The 20,834-nt window shown below is 38.0% G+C and overlaps 3 protein-coding genes across 3 annotated transcripts; all 3 read left to right on the plus strand.

The window, feature by feature from the left end:
* Nucleotides 1–118: 118 nt before the first annotated feature.
* Nucleotides 119–4,521, plus strand: LOC141607484 (uncharacterized). Its single transcript, XM_074426836.1, has 4 exons — nt 119–902; nt 3,463–3,700; nt 3,815–4,012; nt 4,131–4,521. The coding sequence occupies exons 1-4, from the start codon at nt 119–121 to the stop codon at nt 4,519–4,521; spliced, it is 1,611 nt and encodes a 536-aa protein (XP_074282937.1).
* A 1,035-nt stretch (nt 4,522–5,556) lies between these two features.
* LOC141607485 (uncharacterized) lies at nt 5,557–6,054 on the plus strand. The gene has a single exon (XM_074426837.1). It carries the CDS (start codon nt 5,557–5,559, stop codon nt 6,052–6,054), a length of 498 nt encoding a protein of 165 aa, XP_074282938.1.
* Nucleotides 6,051–6,518, plus strand: LOC141607486 (uncharacterized). Its single transcript, XM_074426838.1, has one exon. It carries the CDS (start codon nt 6,051–6,053, stop codon nt 6,516–6,518), a length of 468 nt encoding a protein of 155 aa, XP_074282939.1.
* Nucleotides 6,519–20,834: the final 14,316 nt, after the last annotated feature.

Raw genomic sequence — 20,834 nt, forward strand, 5'->3', positions numbered from 1 at the left:
GACCTCCGAGGCTTCCCTAATCAAGAAACTCCAAAAGACTAAGGCCGATGTATCCATTTGGCAACTCATGTTGAGTTCATTCGAACACCGACAAGCTTTACTTCAAGCTCTTATGAATATGACCGTGTCACCAAATGTCACTCCCGACAACATGGTTAATTCCATCGTCCAACCAAGGCTCACCAATGCCGTGACATTTTCAGATGAGGATCTTCCTCCGTTTGGGCCTCAACACAACTTGGCCCTTTATATTGCTATTATATGTCGGAACAAACACATTCCGATGACTTTAGTGGATAACGGGTCCGCTTTAAATGTCCTTCCTTTGAAGACCGCTCACATTTTGGGCCTTGAAAAGAATGACTTCATACCAACCAATCAAACGGTTCGAGCTTTCGATGGTACAGTACGTCGAGTGTCCGGACTAGTCAACATAATGATTCGGGTTGGATTCACGGAACGAGAAATAATATGTCAAGTGATAGATGTCGCTTCATCCTTCAATTTGCTCTTGGGTAGGCCTTGGATCCATGCGATAGGGGCCGTATCTTCAACATTACATCGAAAAATCAAAATCCCGTTCAAGGGTGAGGTCATTACCATCAATGCTACTCCAATTGTAGTGGACGGAGGGGATATCACTTACGAAGTGAGGGACAATTCCCCCAACAATCTGTGTGGGTTCGAAGTAGTCAACACCATCGAGCTCAATCCCAAGTTGGAGAATGTGGACCTATACACAAATAGTCGCGTTTGCGAGGTCGTTTTCAAAACCGGAAAAAACTTGGGTTTATCATTATACCCTCGAAGAGAAGATAAATTCGAAGTCAAACTACCCATGGACAAAGGGATGACATTTGGGCTTGGATATAAACCCACCGAGAGAGATTATCTCAAGAAGAGTAAGAAACCGATCGAAGACCGGGAAATTGAAATGGAACCGTATCTTCTTACTTTAAATGGATACTTTATGTGGGGCCGGCGAAGCCGAGCCTTGTTTGGATTTTCCCGAACCCATTTATGATTGGAAGTATACTACTACAAAAAAGTGCTCTTGCGGCGCTTTAATTTGTTTGTCCCGGCGCTAAATAGCGTCGCAATGGGTTTTACCGACGCTATAAAAAGCGCCGCGTTTGCCTATGCCGCTACCTCCTATTACGGCGCTTTTTGTTAGCGTCGGTATAGATCAATTAAAAGAGCCGCAATGTTTGAGGCGTTATAGGAGTGAAATTACAGCGCTTTGTAGCGTTGCGAAAGCCTAGCAACGCTTTCTAAAAGCATCGCGCTAGTTGTGCTAGATATCTTCAAAACTTGTAGTAGCTTTTGAGGTTGCTAAAAGACCACATTTTTACCGATAGTATTAAAATATGATAAGCACAATACGTATTTCAAATAAACAATTTTCTTATTAATATCTTATACATATCTTCACAATTTTTTGATACAAAATTTCAAACTCCTTACATTGTCAAATACGGATAGCAATCCAAGACCGTACATATCTTGTACAAGAAAAAGAACAACTTAAGTACTAAATGGGAAAGCATGAAATGATTATCATCAGGCCATGTACTCAGGATGCAACAAGGAGCGAGGAACATCAATGCCATCTTCTATGTTAGGTTATGCCTGAAACAACCACCTGTACCAGAAGTAGAATGCATTAACTCAAAGAGAGTTGAATTGATGTCAACTTACGCTCCATAGTGTAGAAACATACAGAACTGTAACCTGAAAAGAATAAAATCACCACTAGATTATTTACAACAAATAAAGCTGAAAAAGAGGAAACTATTAACAATATCAATTATCTACTGTGAAACTAGGAAATCACCCAAATGTTTTAGCAATGGTACATTGATCAGTCCAGTATGTAAAATCTAACACATTGACAAATGTTTCTAAAAGCTAACCAATGACAACAAATTTTAGTATAAAAATAAACAAAATTCACACTTCATATCAGCATATAAGATACCCAGTGAGCATATAATACTATGGAAGTTATTATATACATTAACCCGACTCACCTGATGTCGAATGTCGCTTCTGGATAGAAGTCCTCATATATATTCAACACGATCAAATGTCCTTACAATAGTTAATAAAGTAAGAAAAGAGCAAACAAAATTTTACAGAAAAAACAAATATACTAAGGCCCTGTTCTTTTGGACTGAAACTGATCTGATCTGAACTGAACTGAACTTATAGGATCTGAACTGAACTGAACTGAACTTATAGGATCTGAACTGAACTGAACTTATAGGATCTGAACTGAACTGAATTGAACTTATAGGATCTGAAGTGAACTTAAATTAAGTAACTTTAAGTCCAAAAGAACAGGGCCTAAGTCTAAACTTCTTGACGCTTGCGATATATCAAATATACCTGATTGTAATGATTCATCATCACAATCTACAAGTTGACCACTTTAATTTTCATAAGTTGCAGTAAGATCAAAAACTAAGTTATAACTAAATACACTTTCATCATTTGGATTTAACACAAACTAAATATAAAGAGCGCTTAGAAATTTAGTCACAGCCTATCAACAATAACTTGAACAATCAGATTGTGCCTCAAAGTGTGTAGTTGTTATTCAATTTATTTAATTTTCACCAAACCAACGGAAATATCAATTGAGATGAGGGGAAGAATAATATGAGTACTAAAAGTTGTGATATTTTACAATCCCTAATTGAATCATTAGTATGAGTAGAGTAATGACTAGAGCAATAACATTCTCAAAGTCAGTAGTATGATTTTGGTCGATTAACAAAGACAAAAACATTCTCAAAATCAGTAGTATGAGTAGAACAATGACTAGAACAATAACATTTATAACTGAATCAATTAGTCTACACCATAAAATTTCCGAATTGATTCAAATCCAATTTCAATATTCTACTAAAATCAACAAAAATTAAGAAACCCTAACTATTCGCTTGAAACAGATCTGAGATCAAATGTCCATTTAATTAGAACACCGGAAGAAAATTCATACTTTACCTTTAAGAATATGAGATTAAACTGGGTTCGGAAATGATGTCCACTCAGAAAACAAGACATAAAGAATGAACTTTGTGTAAAATTGGAGAAACCCCAAATTCTGAATAGAAAACGAACAAATAAAAGTAAGATCATAATTAAACTTCAAAATCAACACAAATATATAGAAAGAGCAATGAGAAATCATAAGAGAAACCAATTTATCATGAGAAATTACAGTATAAAGCGTTCAATTAATGGAAGAATAAACCTTAATGTTGAAGGAGGCGAAGACTTGAAGAGTAGGGGAAGCTTTTTTTTTTAAATTCCTTTTGGTTTTTTATTTGGGGAAATTGAGATCTTAGATTTTTCAAGTCCCGCGTAGAATATAATCATGGCGGTGTTGTTGGGCGGCGCTTCTTAAAAGCGCCTCAATTTTGGGCTTATTGAATCTAAGTTAGCGCTTTTTCTAAGAGCGCCTCAAACTTAGCGCCCCAATATGCCGTTTTTCTAGTAGCGAGAGACTACTTCCCGGAATTGAAATATTCCAAGATTGTTACTACATCCCCGAGGACATCCTAACCGTGATGCCGGCTAAGACAAAATCGGCCCCAATCACTGATAATAGGGCTTTGAGCCTTCTCTTCAGAGAAGAGAATAGAATTGAGATACTGAACCAAGGTTTGGTAAACATGATCCTTAGAACTGAAAGGTTCGATCCATCTACCCTTATTTTCGAGGTAGATCCTTAGAGGACTAGTTCGGGATGGCGGAAAACCATTAAATGGACCGACAACGAAGGGCTTTTATTCAAATTGACTACTAGAGAAGGCAAGATATTCAACCCAGATGATGAAACTGTTTCCGAGTCTGAGTCCGAGTCCGAGTTTGAGTCTGAGTCGAGTCCTAAGTCTGAGTCTAAGGAGTCAAGTGTTGAAAACACCCTCTCCCCAGTCTTTCCTTCTCATGCTGGTATTTCGGGGCCTGTCCCGAATACCCCTATTCCACAACTGAATTCTGATCAGTTGGCCCAAATGTTATCGCATTTCGCGAATTTTCAAATTAATAATAAAATGAACCAGTTTGCTTATGACTTGTTTTATTTACATTGCAATTCAATTTTTCGAAAATGATTGTTTTAGTAATGACATTGAGAATGAGGCCGAAGGCGAATTGATTGAAGATGATGAGGAGGTAGAACCGCCTCCACAATTGGTTAAAGGGTTGGAAGAATACGACCAAAGAAGCTCGGTAATCGAAGATACCGAAACCATTAATATGGGAACCTTAGTTGAACCGAAGGAACTTAAGATAGGAACTACCTTAGATCCCGAAGAAAGACGAGGGTTTATCAATCTACGGGGGGCTTTCAAAGATGTGATTGCATGGTCCTACAAGGATATGCCGGGAATTGACCGGGAAATTGCAGAACATAAAATCCCGATCAAGCCGGGTTTTAAGCCAGTGAAACAGAAGCTACGTAGAATGCGTACCGAGTGGTCCTTAAAGGTAAAGGAAGAAATTGACAAATAATTCAAAGCCGGGTTTATCAAAGTCTTGGAATATTCAGATTGGGTTGCTAACGTCGTTCCAGTACCAAAGAAAGACGGGAAAGTCCGAGTTTGTGTGGATTTTCGTGATCTAAATAAGGCAAGTCGGAAGGACGATTTCCCACTTCCTCATATCGACATTTTGGTCGACAATACCGCTAATCACGCTCTTCTATCATTCGTGGATGGGTATGCCGGATATAACCAAATAAAAATGGCCGAGGAAGATATGCACAAAACCGCGTTCACAACGCAATGGGGAACCTATTGTTATACCGTGATGCCTTTCGGTTTGATCAATGTCGGGGCAACATATCAAAGGACAGCAACGACGTTGATACATGACATGATGCACAAAGAAGTAGAAGTTTATGTCGATGACATGATCGTTAAATCCAAAGGACGAAGTGGTCATCTCGAAGCACTTCAAAAGTTCTTCGAAAGATTGCGAAAATACAACATGAGATTAAATCCACATAAGTGTGCATTTGGAGTCACTTTGGGTAAAATATTGGGCCACAGCGTTAGCCACCGTGGCATCGAAGTGGACCCGTCCAAAATCAAGGCTATCGTAGAAATGCCTCTTCCCAAGACCGAGAAATAAATCCGATGTTTCTTGGGCCGAGTCCAATATATAAGCCGATTTGTCGCGAAGCTGACAATGATATGCGAGCCGATCTTTAAGAAACTAAAGGTTAGAGAACATGAAATCTGGGATGAACAATGCCAAGCTGCTTTTGACAAAGTCAAATAAGTGTTATCATCACCTCCAGTTCTAAGCCCACCTGTATCTGGGTTTCCCTTATCACTGTACCTTACAGTTACGGATACTGCAATGGGGGTTATACTAGCCCAAACTGTTGACAAAGAAGAAAGAGCAATTTACTACATTAGTAAAAAGTTCTTAGAATATGAAGTGAAATATACTCCGCTTGAATAGACATTCTTAGCTTTGGTTTGGGCCACAAAGAAGTTAAGGCACTACATGCTTAGCTACAGTGTTAGCATTTATTCAAAAATGGAACAAATCAAGTACTTGTTTGAAAAGCCGCTACTAAATGGTAGAATGTCAAGATGGACCCTTATGCTATCCGAATTCGACCTAGAATACGTACCCTTAAAAGCTATAAAAGGAAGGGTAGTGGTCGATTTCCTTGCCGAAAATCCAATTGAAGAAACCGAGGCAATCGACACTTGGTCATTTCCCAATGAGAACGTAATCCATATCGAAGATGACGTGTCGGACCTATATTTAAATGGAGCATCCAACTATATGGGATATGGAATCGGAATTCTCCTCATTTCCCTAACAGGTGAACATGTGCCAGTCTCAATCAAATTGGACTTCAATGTCACCAACAATGCCACCGAATACGAAGCATGTTTGCTCGGTTTGCGTAGCGCTGTAGACCTGGGCGTGAAACGACTTCTAGTGCACGGGGACTCGTCTTTGATAATCAATCAAGTAACCGGGTCCTGGAAAATCAAAGTGAAAGTTTGGCTCCTTATCAAATGAGGATCGAGGAATTGGAAAGATTCTTTGATGATGTCAAATATGTTCATCTTCCGAGAGATGAAAAAAAATTTGCCGATGAATTATCAAAATTGGCAGCCTTAATCAATATTCCCGAGCATATGGATAGTATGCCCATTTGTGTGGAAAGGAGATCCGCACCATCATATGTGAATGCAATCGACAATCCAGAGGAAAGTGAAAGCGATCTTTGGTATACCTCCATCTTGAAATACAAAGAGACGGGAGAATACCTTTCAGACCTCGATACACGAGGAAAGCGGGCCCTTCGAATGTTGACGGCCCAATTTATCAAGACCGATGACGGGCAGTTATACAAAAAGACCGCCCAAAGAGTTCTTTTACGATGTATCGATAAATCAACTTCCGAGAAGGTTATGGAAGAAGTCCATGACGGAGAATGTGGGCCACACATGAACCCACACATGTTGGCCCGGAAATCATGAGATTGGGTTACTATTGGACCACGATGGAAGCGGACTGTCGGAAATATGTTAGGCACTGTCATAATTGCCAAGTTTCCGCGAATGTCCAACATGTACACCCTTCGATGTTGTACACTATGACATCTCCCTGGCCATTTTCAACCTGGGGATTCGACATAATTGGAAAGGTAAACCCTTCCGGAACGAGAGGGCATTGCTACATTCTAGTTGCCATTGACTACTTCACGAAGTGGGTAGAAGCTAAATCCTATAAGGTTCTCAATGCAAAACAAGTGGCAAAGTTCATTCAGAATGACATTATTTGCCGATATGGGGTCCCACACGATTTCATAAGTGACCGTGGTACCCATTTTCAAGCTGAAACCGAACTTATACTTCATAAGTATAAGATCAAACATCACAAATCATCACCTTATCGCCCACAGACAAATGGTGCGGTAGAAGCTGCCAACAAGACTGTTGCAACTATTCTAAGGAAAATGACCGATAATTATCGTGAATGGCCTGAGAAGATACCCTTTGCATTATGGGGGTATAGGTCTTCAATAAGGACAGCAACGGGAGAAACCCCATATTATTTGGTGTACATGATGGAAGCGGTTCAACCAGTCGAGTTAGAAATACCGTCTCTAAGAATCCTACTTGAAATTGAGGTCCCAGAAGCGGATTGGGTCCAAGCCCGATATGATTCTCTAGTAATGCTCGATGAGCGTCGTTTAAAGTCCTTATCTCATGTACAACTCTACCAGAAGGGGATAGAGAGGGCCTTTAACAAGAAGGTCAAACCCCGAGGAATCAAAGAAGGAGATCTGGTCTTGAAATCCGTGCGTGCATTGTTGCCGGTAGACCCTAGGGGTAAATTCAAACCAAATTGGGACGGCCCATATTTGGTCAAGAAGATTTTTTCGGGCGGAGCCGTTCGATTGACAGATATGGATGGGAACGACTTTGCAAACCCAACAAACTTAGATCAACTGAAGAAGTACTACCCTTGAAAAGGGACCTCATTCTCAAATGTTATGAAATAATATTTGAAATTGCAATGCATTTAGAATAAATCATAAGTTGTCGGTATTTTGCCGACAATGCATTAAATACCATTGTAACTGGACCTATGGACTCGGTTTGATTCTGTGCAAGCAGATACGTAGGCAACTCATGAAAAGAGTACAACCAAAACATCAATTTTGTAATACAAAAATGAAATTTTTTTTGAATGCAGAATTGGGGACTCTTAATAAATAATAGTTTTTTATTTATTTCTAATTCCGGGCGAAGCCCATTACAACTTTTATTTCCGAGACGAAGCTCATCACATAAACGAGAAGGAAAACACACAACATAATATAAATAATAGTAGTAAAATAGCCAAGACTAAGTCTTAAGCCTAGCTATAACCCGGGCCGCGCGGCCCATCACCACCAGATGATGTCTTTCCCATCTTCACTTTGGCCCGTTTCACCGGAGGACTCACATCTTCTTCCCGCAGGCCTAGTCGGTCTATCACACTCAGTCGAGAGCCGAGCCTGTCAGCTAGTGTCAGCCCAATTATGGTCGATGAACCCAATCTTTGCCAAACACTTGAAGTCTTAGGGTCAGTCTTAGAACCCTCATCAGTCTCAGCTTCGGTCTCATCCAGAGTCGGAAAAATGTCCTTGAAATAGGCCCGGTTCTCTAGTTCCTTTTGGCGATACTCCCAAGCTCGAACATCATCTTTCTGCAATTTCTTGCGGATCTCGAAGCATTTCGCAGTAGTCCATGCCGAATAAGGATTAGAAACCCATGCTGTCTCTGCGGGTTTGACCATAAGCCAAATAGTTCGTGAATGCCAAGCCCGCAACCAACTTAGACACTTAGAACGGCTAACATCAAAGATTGGGCCTCTAGCAGCCTCAATCTTAGGGACAATCTATCGACGTCCGAATTGGCGAAGTACTCGGTCCAGATAAATATAGGTCGAATGATCTAAGCCTAGTAAGGTAGTATACCTAGTCTTATCCATATCAGAGAGGCCCGTAAGAGAGTCCAAAGATAGCCATGGCAAAGTCCAACGAAAATGGGACCCAACTCCAATAGTTATCACATCATGCCAATAGCTTGCGGTCATACCAAATCTACATCTTGGTGTCCGAGAAGGAAAGCTTCTCACTCGATACTTCTTTGAAGTTGGTTTATCAATCGATCCAAGCCTCTCGAACAGCCAGGCCTGCCAAAAACCCGACATCAAAAAATGGAAAGCCCGCTGAAAAGAAAGGAGGCGGTGGCAAAAAAAAAGAGAAAAAAAGGAGCAAAAAAACGGCAAAAAACAAAAAAAAAAAAACGCCGAAAAAAAAGAAAAAAGAAAAAGAGAAAAATCAAACCTGAAGAATTCGGGTTGATCCAGTATATGGCAAGGCGGGATTGTGTTTCCGAGCATCCAATCCTCTTATGGTTTCAGCAAGAATAACCCAAGCTAGGTTTAAACCATTTCCCATTTGCTCAACAATCCAAATTAGAAGGGCTTGACCCTGGCCCGATAAGTCATTCATGCTACCTTCAAAACAATAAAGGTGAAGCAAGATAAGCCCAGATGCCCGTCGTCGGTAAACAATAGCGATTTCGGGATCATTAGTCTCCTTAAACTTGTAAGCTAAGGCAAGTAGGTTAACTCGCCCTCCATCAAAGATATTGTCAACCTCAGAACGAGATAAGTTGAGGTAGTCATGGAATTGTATCTCCCATCTTGGTAAGAAATCCGGGATAGCAGGCTCTAGAGAAGGGTTCCACCCTCCTAGAATGGTAAATTCCTCAGGAAGAGGGCAAATTTCCCCTTCGGGAAAGGTAAAGACATGATGGGTAGGATCCCATCTTTTCAAGCATTTATCTAAGAAGACAATTTGAGGAGAAATTTGTCTAAAGACAAGGATTTGTTGAATCCCCATCTCCACAAGTATTTGGGTATCATGTTTTCTAAAATCATTAGCCCAACCCTTAATAATTGGAATTAGTGAACTCATGTTTGAGGATTTTTTTTTTGTGAAAAAGATTGAGAAGAAAAGTTGCAAAAGATATGCAATTATGAAAGCCTTGATCCCCTTTATATAGGAAACAAGGGGATCCGTTTATGGAAACTCCAAGAGTTACCATCCACGGAACCGCGTGGGCCTCGGACACGGGCCAAGCCGGGTCGGGCGGGCTACCGCCCCTCTTCCTCCTCGAGTCGCGTGTTTTCGCGAGTTTTTCAATTTATGTTCGGGCGTCGAATCGTCCAATCTACATTTTTAAACCCCAGCGAGTCAATATTTAAGTATAAGCTTGCACATTTTATGAGTTATAAGCACGGGCTAAGCCCATTTCAATTTCTTGAGTCGTGTCGGAGTCAGAATCTCGTGTTCGACGATAGATCGGGTCAATGACCCAACGTTTTCAAAATTACAGGCCTAAGGCCTAAAATCATTTTTCAAAGATCGATGATCCAAAAATATTTTTATCCCCAGCGGGTTACCAACTTTCAAATCTCGGATCAACCTCCCGTACAAATCAATTTTATTACAACTCCCCAGCAGAGTTTCATTTTACAACTCCCCAGCAGGGTTTCATTTCAAACATTTCAAAAATTTCAAACATTTCGAATATTTCAAACCTTTCAATTTCAAGGATCTAAGATCCAATTACATGCTTTATGTGATTGTTATTGTTGCATGTGCCTTTTCTAATATAGCAGGAAACATTTCAACTGGGGGCTCTAAAGCCGTAGGCTTTAGAGATCTACTTCAAGAAAATCGTAAATCTCTGTCAATAACAGAAGCAACGATTATCTTTTTAGAAATAAATCCGTTCACCCAGGCATATTAGCAAGAAATACGTGCCCTTCAATGCCGAACTACGATTGCGGGTTTGAATCCGTCACAAACGGATACGTAGGCGCCTGAGAATAAGGCTCATCCCACCATTTATTCAAATACCAAGGTCGAAGACAACAAATCAGAAGCGGGAGAAACAAATCCCCACGGAGTTTCAGGTATGATCTCTTCTTATGGCTGACGAGCTTATATACGTGGTCTAATGGACCTTAAACGACTAGCGGAATCCACAGGTCGTTGGACTTGGGGTATACTTTGACTAGCGCCTTGTCCAAGCCTCAGTCAAAGTGGGGGCTCTTTAGATACCCGTATCTGTCGATATTGGCATCTATAGAAATCCCGACCAACACCCGATGATGATAGGACGACATGTACACAACTGTTCAACTTAGTCATTATTCCGTGCTCATTTTCGATGAAGAATGGGCCTTATCGACGAGGAATTTAAATAATTTAAATGAAATTTAAATTAGTTTTCACATTTTAAATGGATTCATTTTATTTTAGCTTAATTTGGATTTATTTACCCATATTTATTTTTATTGAAAATAAAAAAAATATTAATTTTTGTCATTTAGTTTATTTTGATTTGAAAAATCATTTTAAATTGCATTATAAATCTCGATTAGAAAAACTCGAGTTTCGTTACGATCTCTAGCTCGAAGCAGCTCGATTTGGAGCTCGATTTTGAGCTCATTTTGATTTGATTTTCAGAAAGATTTCTAATCCATTTTCATCTACAGAGAGTCTAGTGTTCAAATATCGTTGCTTGCAACCCAACCTACCATTTTTAGCCCACCTTATACCTCCCATCGACACAACTACCAAAATCAAGCGTGAGCCTCGACCTTTGCTCACTTATGGTCGGATCGACCTACCCTGGGCCTCGAAGCTCGAGCTCGAACCAACACCTATCCAAAATAGACACTCAAGCCTACCCACTAAGCCTTATCCAATTAAAAATATCAGTTAAATACTACTCCTAATTCGTTGCCAAAACCGTGAATTACAACTTCTAAGAAGTTGTTATTCTTCCTTCTATAAATTCAATCCAAACCTTCCAGTTCTAGTAGGTAACTTATCTATAATACTAATAAGACTAATTAATATTATTTTAGGAGCTTTCAACTCAGAAAATAACCATAAAAGACCTCCAAAATTTTGAACCACACAAACGGCCAAAAATAGTTTATTCCACTTTCCTAATTTCAATCCAATCTTTGTTTAAGGTAAAATATTTGTTGGTATATTTTCCATACCTGATAAATTTATCTTTTAGGAAGTTACAACTCATTAAAATAAGCTTGTAAATCTCGTTCACATTGCTTATTCCAAACGTGTGAGAGTAAGACTTCCTTACTTTCCATAATTCAATCGATATCTTTTCTTTTGTCAAGGGAATGTATCTGAATCTGGAAGGAGTTTAAAATTTGAAAATACTCTTTATTTTTTGTGTGAACCATCCAACCCACCTAAACCCTTCCCCAAGCAAGCCTTTCACTATAAATACCCTTCATTCACCTTTCATTCAAAAGGATTGAAGGCGAATACAGTTCAAAGTGTAAACCTTCGTCAAATCACTAGACACCGAGACACAAACACTAAAATTTCGTGCCTCAAAGCCTAAGACGACCTGACCTAAATCCCAGATCTAAAAATTAGACTCTCTTAGGTTTCTAAAACAACTTTCGGATCTAAAATCGGATTAGTAACGAATTCACAAAGCTAAAAACAAAATCAACCTTTATTTTCTAAGAAGATTTCGGTTTTGCAAACAAACTCGTCGAAGGCGGCCCCTCAAGACAATATCTACAATCTATTATGACACGAAGACTTTGTCAACGATACATGTAGGTTGAGGGTGCAATAATTCCTTTCTCTTTTTCCTCCTTTATTTCGTTTTCTTCAATTATTATCATATATTGTTTATATCGTTAACTAACTCGTTTGCATGTTCAGTTCGACATTATTGTGATATAATTTATGTATGAAGGAGGATAGGATATCATATGCCGTTGTTAATGCCGATGGATGGCTTATATTATATATGGATTTGTTTTCTGTTAGGAATTAGAATGATTTCTGACAATCTTGTTGCACATATCGCATGTTTATTTCAATTAAGCATAGAACTTGTTTAATTATATTCTTTTGTTAGATCTATCTTAGAATTTGTTTAGATCTGATATTTTTGGTATGTTAATAAATAAAAGATGAAATCTTTTTTTATTAATTTACATGTTTTGCTTTAATCAATTGGATATGATTAATTAGAATTGCATGAAATCGCATGAATAGAATTGTTTGTGTTGATTTGTTTTTCTCATATGTTTGAATCCTTCATATGTCACGTTTTCTTCTAAGACTAGGAATTAGTCTTATTTTCACATGATTACTCACATGTCTAAGTTAATTATGAAATAATTCAAGTGAAGATTGCGTGTTTGTTTTAATCAGATTAATTATGAAATGACTTAATCTACCTTGATTGTTCACCACATGTCACATGAATGAAACCCGACTTGACTTAGAATAGGTCTTGTACGATCCCAAGTTGACCGAATAGGTCTCGGCCAACCTCGTTATGCGTGCCCTTCTTGGTTTGCTCTTTTGCATTCGTTTGTTGTTTGATTTGCAATTGTTATTATAATTGTTATGCCACTAATGTTTGCTAATCTATCTTATGCTAAAGATAAGTAAACTTTCTTCTCTATTTCCTTTTTGTTTGTTTACTAGAACAATTAATGAACTTCACATGCTAAATAACTCGACGAAGTTTAATTGCATTAAATCGACATAGAATTGATGTCACATGCTAGGGTTTTAAAACAACGATTGCATACATGAACTCGTAGCCAATATAGCCATTGTTTTCTATTAGTAGAGGCCGTAATTGCAACGGGCGGGGCTGGGTGTTAATTAAAGAATTTAATCAAACTTCCTAACACGTAAACTCAAACGAACCTAAATCTCTACTTGGTTTCTAAATTCCATTTAAAAATTTAGTGGCGACTCTAAATCACATATTCTCGCGTGGATGTAAATTTCCCTTGTCCACAAATTTAAATTCAAACTTAATGTTAGGAATGCCGTCAACTAGATCAAGTCTATTGAGGGTGTTAAGTGTCTTAGCATTTACATGACCAAGTCGTTTGTGCCAAAGCCAAGGGTCGTTCTTTTGAACACTCATGCATGATAGTGGTTGACCCGACAATGAGTATAAATTAGTCATGTAGACATCTTTGACACGTTTACCTTCAAGTATGAGTTCTCTAGTTTTTCCATTGATGATTCTACATTCACTAGCAAGAAATTCAACAATATTACCTCGGTCACATAGTTGTGAAATGCTCAAGAGATTGTTTTTCAAACCTTTGACAAGCAACACTTTGTCCACGCACAATGACTTTGACTTACCAACCTTTTCAATGCCAATGATTTCACCTTTTTTGTTGTCGCCAAAAGTCACCATGCCACCATCGTAAGCTTCTAGCGAGATGAATTGGCTTTCATCTCCCGTCATGTGACAAGAGCATCCACTGTCTAAGTATCAATTGCTGCTACCTCTCACTAATGCCTATAAGAAATCAAACATTTAGTTTAGGAACCCAAACAAGTTTGGGTTCCTTCTTGGCAACGACTTTCTTGACTTCCTCTTTCTTGATCCAAACTTGTTTAGAATTTTTAGTGTTTCTTTCTAAGTCACGGACTCTTTCTTCACAACCATTAAACTCATGACCTGTTTTGCCACAATAGTAACAAATGATGTACTCGGGAAGACCGGCATACTTTCTGTTGGAATAAGTGTCCTCCGACAATAATGCGATCACAACTGTTGATCATAATGATCACATGTTTAAGTCTCATTTTAAAGAATACAATTGGGAAGTATTTTTACTGTCAACTGGACAACATATATCGGTAATGGTTGGCTGACTAGAGTTTGACATTACTGTCGTGCGACGGTGGTGATCAGTTGATCCCCTAGGTCATACCTATAGGGCAACACTCTTAATTGATCAATTAATTGATCGTATAACGTTACGAGTCAATTAATTTAATTAAAATTGACGGACGATTTTGGAAATCGAATTGTATCATTACTCAGATGAAATTATTGTTTAAGGAAACAATTAAACTTGAATGAATTATTATAAATACAAATTGTTGTGATTTATAATTGGTAAAATTTTTGGTACAAGTAATTATGAATTACTAAGTCGATTTTTGTATATGACGTATTTTTATTAATACGTTTATTTTTAATATATTAAAAATACATAACAAATTTATGTAACATATGACATGTGACATATTGACAATTGACAAAAATAAAATGGATTCCATGTTATCCATATGTGCCGAAAATATGAGGAAGATTAGGCAAATATTAAGTTAATTTTATTAGTGGTAAACACCATGATTACCTACTAATCTAGCCATGCATGCCTATTGCTCATTGTGAAGAACAACTAGAGCATGCATTGGCTCCCTCCCATGCTCTCTTCCAACCGGTTTTAGAGAGGCAAAAACCACTTTGGTTTTTCCTCTAATTTTTACCTTATACACAATAATGTTATTGTTGCTCATTCATTCAATAATCTCATCAAAAATATTTTAGAGAGATAAAATATTTTCATCTTCCTTTCTCCTTTCTCTCAACCGGTTTTGGGAGTAAAAACCAAATATTTTTGGGTCAATTTTTCTTACAAAATTAATATTATCTAGTATACATTATATTAATTTTATTAAGAGTGTGCTTTGGGTATTATTCCTTGGGAGAGATCCTACACTTGGGTCTTTGTTCATCCAGTGAGGAAAGCACAAGAACAAGAGAGAAGGAGATCTCTCTTGTGCCCTTATAAACCGTAAAACACAATGTAAGATGAACATTTCTTCTTTATATTGTTTAATAGTTTGCATGCATAAGATCATTTATTAATTTTATGACAAATTAAAATGGAACATATATGAATATGTTAAGTATATAGATCTACTTTTCCTTCAATCGGTATCAAGAGCCATGGTTGTTTGCATGCAAATCGGTTAAAAGTTTTTCCGAGTTATAAGAATAACATATAAAACTTGTTTATTTTGTGTTATTATGATATATCACGAAATTAATTAATGCATGTTAAAATTTCTGGTCCTAAAATGTTTTTAGGATATTTTGGTTAATTTATGGATTTTTATTGTTCATATTATACAATAATGACATTAAAAATATTATTTTATGATTAAAATGTCATTTTCGGACTATAAATAGCTAAACTTCGAATTTTCCAGGGATTTTTGGATATGTTGTCACATATATTATTTTGAGATAACCTGTAAATTTTCATAATTTTTGGACTTTTTATGCTCGAAAAATGGATTTTTCATTATTAAATTCGGATTTAGGTGAAAAATAGGTTAATATGAGATAAATTTCGAATCTGGTAATAAAAATTTAGTATGTTGTCACATGCAATTTTACAAGATGTGTATAAAATATTAGGCTATATTGAAGTCTTTTTGCATGATTTATGGATTTTTGAAGAAAAATAGCATAAATAGTGACTTTATTAGTGAAATATTAATAAAACATACTCTATGACTAAAGAAAAACATCATATGTTGCATTTTATTATCTTTTTCAGATCTAAAATTGAAAATTTGATGAATATAATTTTTCTCATGTTTTTATGTTTTTTTTGTTAAAACCGATAAACCGCAACATTGTTTTTCCGGATAAATTTCGAAATTTTTAACCTAAGTTTTTGAACATTATGAGTGTCATGGTATTTTTCCAGAATGTTTATGAATTTAAATTTTGAATTTTGAATTTATTTCAATTTTTGTGATTTATTTGAAGTTTATAGCTTTTTAATTATAATTTTAAGTCCATTAATGAACAAATTTTAGTAATATGAGTTAATTATGGTCAAATAATTAGTGAAGACTAAATTTTGAGTCCTAAGAGGTTAGGGTAATTAACTTATGCATAAATAAGAATTTATGTAATTTTTGTGATTATAAAATGTTGAAATCACGCAAATCCGTAAAAACCGAGTAATATACGATATTGGCTATTTAAAGGCGATTTAGCATAAAATTGGGCATGTTCATACATATTATAATGCTGCATTTTCTTTATGATTGTCATAATTTAATTTATGTAATTTTGAATTATGTAATTTTTACTTAGTATGGCCTTAGTTTTTAATTGGTATTACCCGAAATGTATGGGAATATCGATTCGGTTGTAATTTATTGTGATCTCGTATCACCGTTTTGTAATTTAATAGATTTAATTTTATTTTAGTTACAAATGTATAATAGGAAATTATGTAATTTGCTATGTAATTTTATTTATCTCGGAGTTCCCAAAGACGGATTTCTTCAAGAATGGCGGTACATAAAGACGGTGTTACCTCGAGATGCGTGCCACAACCGAAGTTCAAGGGACCAATGGAGTTGGTTTCCGAATATGTAATAGTTAAATAGTTTTTCTATTTTAGGAAGGCCATACTAGGATTTATTTTATGTTTGCATTTTTATTTATATGTCGCATGCATTGCTAAATCGCCATAACTAAAACATGCATTTTCTTTCATCGAGTTTATCGACCGTGTCAATTAAAATTATCGTAGTTCACCGCTTTAGTTCGCTTAAAACGTGATAGATAATAAATTGACATGACCTCTCGCTAAAACAATTAATTGAGACATAGCCTTACCAAAGAGTAGAAACCATGAAAACCTATTTCGTGAGGGAGTGCACTCGGCCACACCGGGGTACAAACCTTGTTACGTAGGGGAAATGGGTGATAAATGTCTATCCACCGAATTCATGTTGATAAGGGATGTATCGGCCACACCGTGCCCAAGTTAATGTGGGTTTGGATCATGGACACATTTATTCGAAATTTGGATTGAACTCAACAAAAGTTTTTGATAAGGGATGTATCGGCCACACCGTGCCCTTGTCGGATGTGTTTTGGGCTAAAGATAAATGTTAATGTAATATTATCGACCAAGAGTTCTAAAAGTAGAATCGATTAAACGTTAATCCACCAAGTTATATTGATAAAGGATGAATCGGCCCCACCGTGCCTAAGTCGATATGAATTTGGGTCTTGGAATCATTTATAATAGTTGGGTAGAGGTCACTATATAAATGTTCATATCTTGTTAATTATTTACAAGTATGATATTAAAAGACAAATGTTAATATTTCCTTTTCCTCCATATTTGTAGTTCATTACAATGAATCCATCAAATGCTACCGCACCGATAACTATTGAGTCTTACCACAATGTTTTTGACGACGTTTGCTCCAACAATGATTTCGACACTACTAGGGAACTTCATTTTGGGATAGGTTCGGATGGAAACCTTAACTTCGTCACTTCTTCTAAACCACCTACTACTACTAGATCTCGTGTGAGCCCGTCTCAGGAAGACTACCTTAAACAATCCGTAGGATCTTTGTCTCTGGAAGATAAAGATGCCAAAGCTAGTGGGAGCTCAAGCAATCAAGCTCTTGCTTCAAAGGGCAAAAAGTTCAAGAAGAAGGGAAAGAAAATCAAAAACTTCAAGCAAGTTAACGATGAGTGCCATTATTGCTATGGCATGGGACATTGGCTTAGGAATTGTCCCGTATATTTGCGAAATATAAGGGAAGGAATCATCACTCCAAAAGGTAAAATTCCTAAGGAAATTTATGTTATTGATATAAATTATACTTCCACTACGACATGGGTACTAGATACCGGTTGTGGTTCTCACCTTTGTAATCATTTACAGGGTTTAAGAGATGTGGAGAGGCTTAGCAAGGGAGATGTGGATCTACGCCTTGGAAATGGAGCTCGAGTAGCGGCCGAATCCAAAGGAACTTATGTTTTAGCTTTGCCTAACGGATTTGAGTTGTATTTACATAATTGTTTTTATGTGCCTACGCTCTCTAAAAACATTATTTCAATCGCCATGCTAGACATGGACGGTTTTTGTTTTGTCATTAAGAACAATCGTTGTACTATTTCAAGGAATGATTTGGTTATAGGCCAAGCTTCTTCCATCAATGGCATTTACATTTTAGAGACCTCAAATCCGACTAATGATATCTATAACATTCAATCAAAGAAACTCAAATCAAGTGACCCAAGTGAAGCGTTCATTTGGCATTGTCGATTAGGTCACATAAACGAGAATCACATCAAAAGATTAATTTCGACTAATGTGATTACACCATTTGACTATCAATCATATGGTACATGCGAATATTGCCTACTTGGCAAAATGACTCGTAATCCTTTTAGTGGTAAAGGGACACGAGCTAGTGAACTATTGGGACTCATACACACCGATGTATGTGGACCAATGAGTATCACCGCTCGTGGTAATTATGACTACTTTATAACCTTCACCGATGACTTGAGTAGATATGGGTATATCTATTTAATGAAGCATAAGAGTGAAGCGTTTGAGAAATTCATGGAATTTCAAAACGAAGTAGAGAACCAATTGAACAAAAGGATTTAGGCACTACGATCCGATCGTGGTGGAGAATACCTTAGCCTTGAATTTGATTCACACTTGAAAGGTCGTGGTATTATATCACAACTTACTCCACCCGGAACACCACAACTTAATGGTGTTGCCGAAAGGAGAAATCGAACCCTACTTGATATGGTTCGATCCATGATGAGTCAAACCGAGTTACCAAACTCATTTTGGGGATTTGCGATTCAAACCGCAATTAGATCTTTAAACAATAGTCCCACAAAGTCCACTGAAAAGACTCCATGTGAGATGTGGACGGGAAGGGTTCCCAATATATCCTATATGAAGATTTGGGGATGTGATGCTTACGTCAAGTCTAAGAACGACAACAAGCTTGCCCCAAGATCCGAAAAGTGAATCTTTGTAGGTTACCCCTTAACCTCACGAGGTTACTACTTCTACAAACCTCAAGAAAACAAAGTGTTTGTGTCTTGCGAGGCTGTCTTCTTAGAAAGAGAATTTATTTCTAAGAGACAGAGTGGGAGAAATTTTGAACTTGATGAAGTTCATGAGCCACAAACCGAGATAAAGACGCAAGAAGAAGTTCCTTCGTCGTCTAATACTGTAACACCCCGATATTCAGAGGAGCCTTAGCTAGGCCTTCCTTAGCATATAAGGGCGTTACCATCTCGGTTGCCCGAGGTAAGTAAATATCAAACGTCAATAAAAGAACTATTAAGTTGGGTTACAAGTGATTTAAACCAAAATACAACATAAAGGTACAACTCAAAGACTACTCGTTATGACCACCGTATCTCGTGAAGACTCATCCCTGCCCGGACCTCAGCTATCAACGACATCAACACCTGCTAAGACCGACTGCTCACCATAAGGGATCACGGCAGACACATAACAAACAAACAACCACACAAGGTCAGTACTGAGACAAGATAAGACAATAGCAACCACAAACAACAATGCAACCAATGACACTAGTCTCTACCACAACCTCGACAACCCAACCGAACTTGTCACTGGCTGTCCACTGGACCAGCCCTGCCAGTGGGGGACCGCGGCCGTTCCCACCTAAGCCCCGCTCATCGAACGAGCGATAACCCTGCTCATTAATGTGCACATCCCCTTCCGTGGCGGGTTCCACGAAGGGCGAAACTAGGGCGTGAAGCCACTCCCGCAAGTGACTCCACTCAGCCGAGGACGCACCTCGAGAACCATCAACAACGATCGCAACCACAACCTCACACAATACAACTACCATGTCAAGCAACCACAATACTACCACAACGAGCGACACACTAGACCGTCTACAGAGACTGAGTAGGCGAACCTACCTTTAAGCAACCGCAACCAATCCACGCTGATAGATAACATAGCCAGCGACCAAGCAAAGCCTATAACCACCATACAAATATCTATTACAACAAGCAAACCCTAACTATAGAGACAAAGGCACGGATGACGATTACGACATACCTATTAGGGAGAGACAAGGCAAAAGACCGCTACCCGACTCAAAGGACGCTCTTCTAAGGCACAAGGATCTTCACAAAGGCTTTCATGGAGTTTTGAGGTGAAGGGAAGGGAAGGAGGCGGCTGAAGGATAGGAGGAAAGTGGCGAAAGTGATTTGCGGACTTAACAAAACGCGATATATAACCCTCGCTGGAAACTGGGCACTCGATCGAGTACCAAACATACTCGATCGAGTAACCCCCTACTCGATCGAGTGCCCTAGCTACTCGATCGAGTAGCCTCTACTCTATCAAGTACCACTCTTAAAACGCACCCCAAGATGGTTTGGCATACTTCCCTAAGGTCACTCCCGCCCCCAAGGATAGTCAACGCTGGTCAAAGGGGTCCCTAAAAGGGCGGGTATTACAGTCTTCCCCCCTTAAAAAGAACTTCGTCCCCGAAGTTCAACACACCTCTCCCGCTCCCGACACGGAACCAACACAACCTTACCAAATTTCCCGGT

This window comes from Silene latifolia, chromosome 10 (assembly GCF_048544455.1).
Source record: "Silene latifolia isolate original U9 population chromosome 10, ASM4854445v1, whole genome shotgun sequence".
NCBI classification, from domain to species: domain Eukaryota; kingdom Viridiplantae; phylum Streptophyta; class Magnoliopsida; order Caryophyllales; family Caryophyllaceae; genus Silene; species Silene latifolia.

Bases quoted from the DNA above. Each gene is read 5' to 3' on its own strand.
- LOC141607484 (XM_074426836.1), top strand. From the start codon at position 119: ATGACCGTGTCACCAAATGTCACTCCCGACAACATGGTTAATTCCATC. The intron at 3,701-3,814 runs GTTCGATCCATC...ATTGACTACTAG, and splicing joins ATGATCCTTAGAACTGAAAG to AGAAGGCAAGATATTCAACC. The intron at 4,013-4,130 runs GTTGGCCCAAAT...TGATTGTTTTAG, and splicing joins CCACAACTGAATTCTGATCA to TAATGACATTGAGAATGAGG.
- LOC141607485 (XM_074426837.1), top strand. From the start codon at position 5,557: ATGGAACAAATCAAGTACTTGTTTGAAAAGCCGCTACTAAATGGTAGA.
- LOC141607486 (XM_074426838.1), top strand. From the start codon at position 6,051: ATGAGGATCGAGGAATTGGAAAGATTCTTTGATGATGTCAAATATGTT.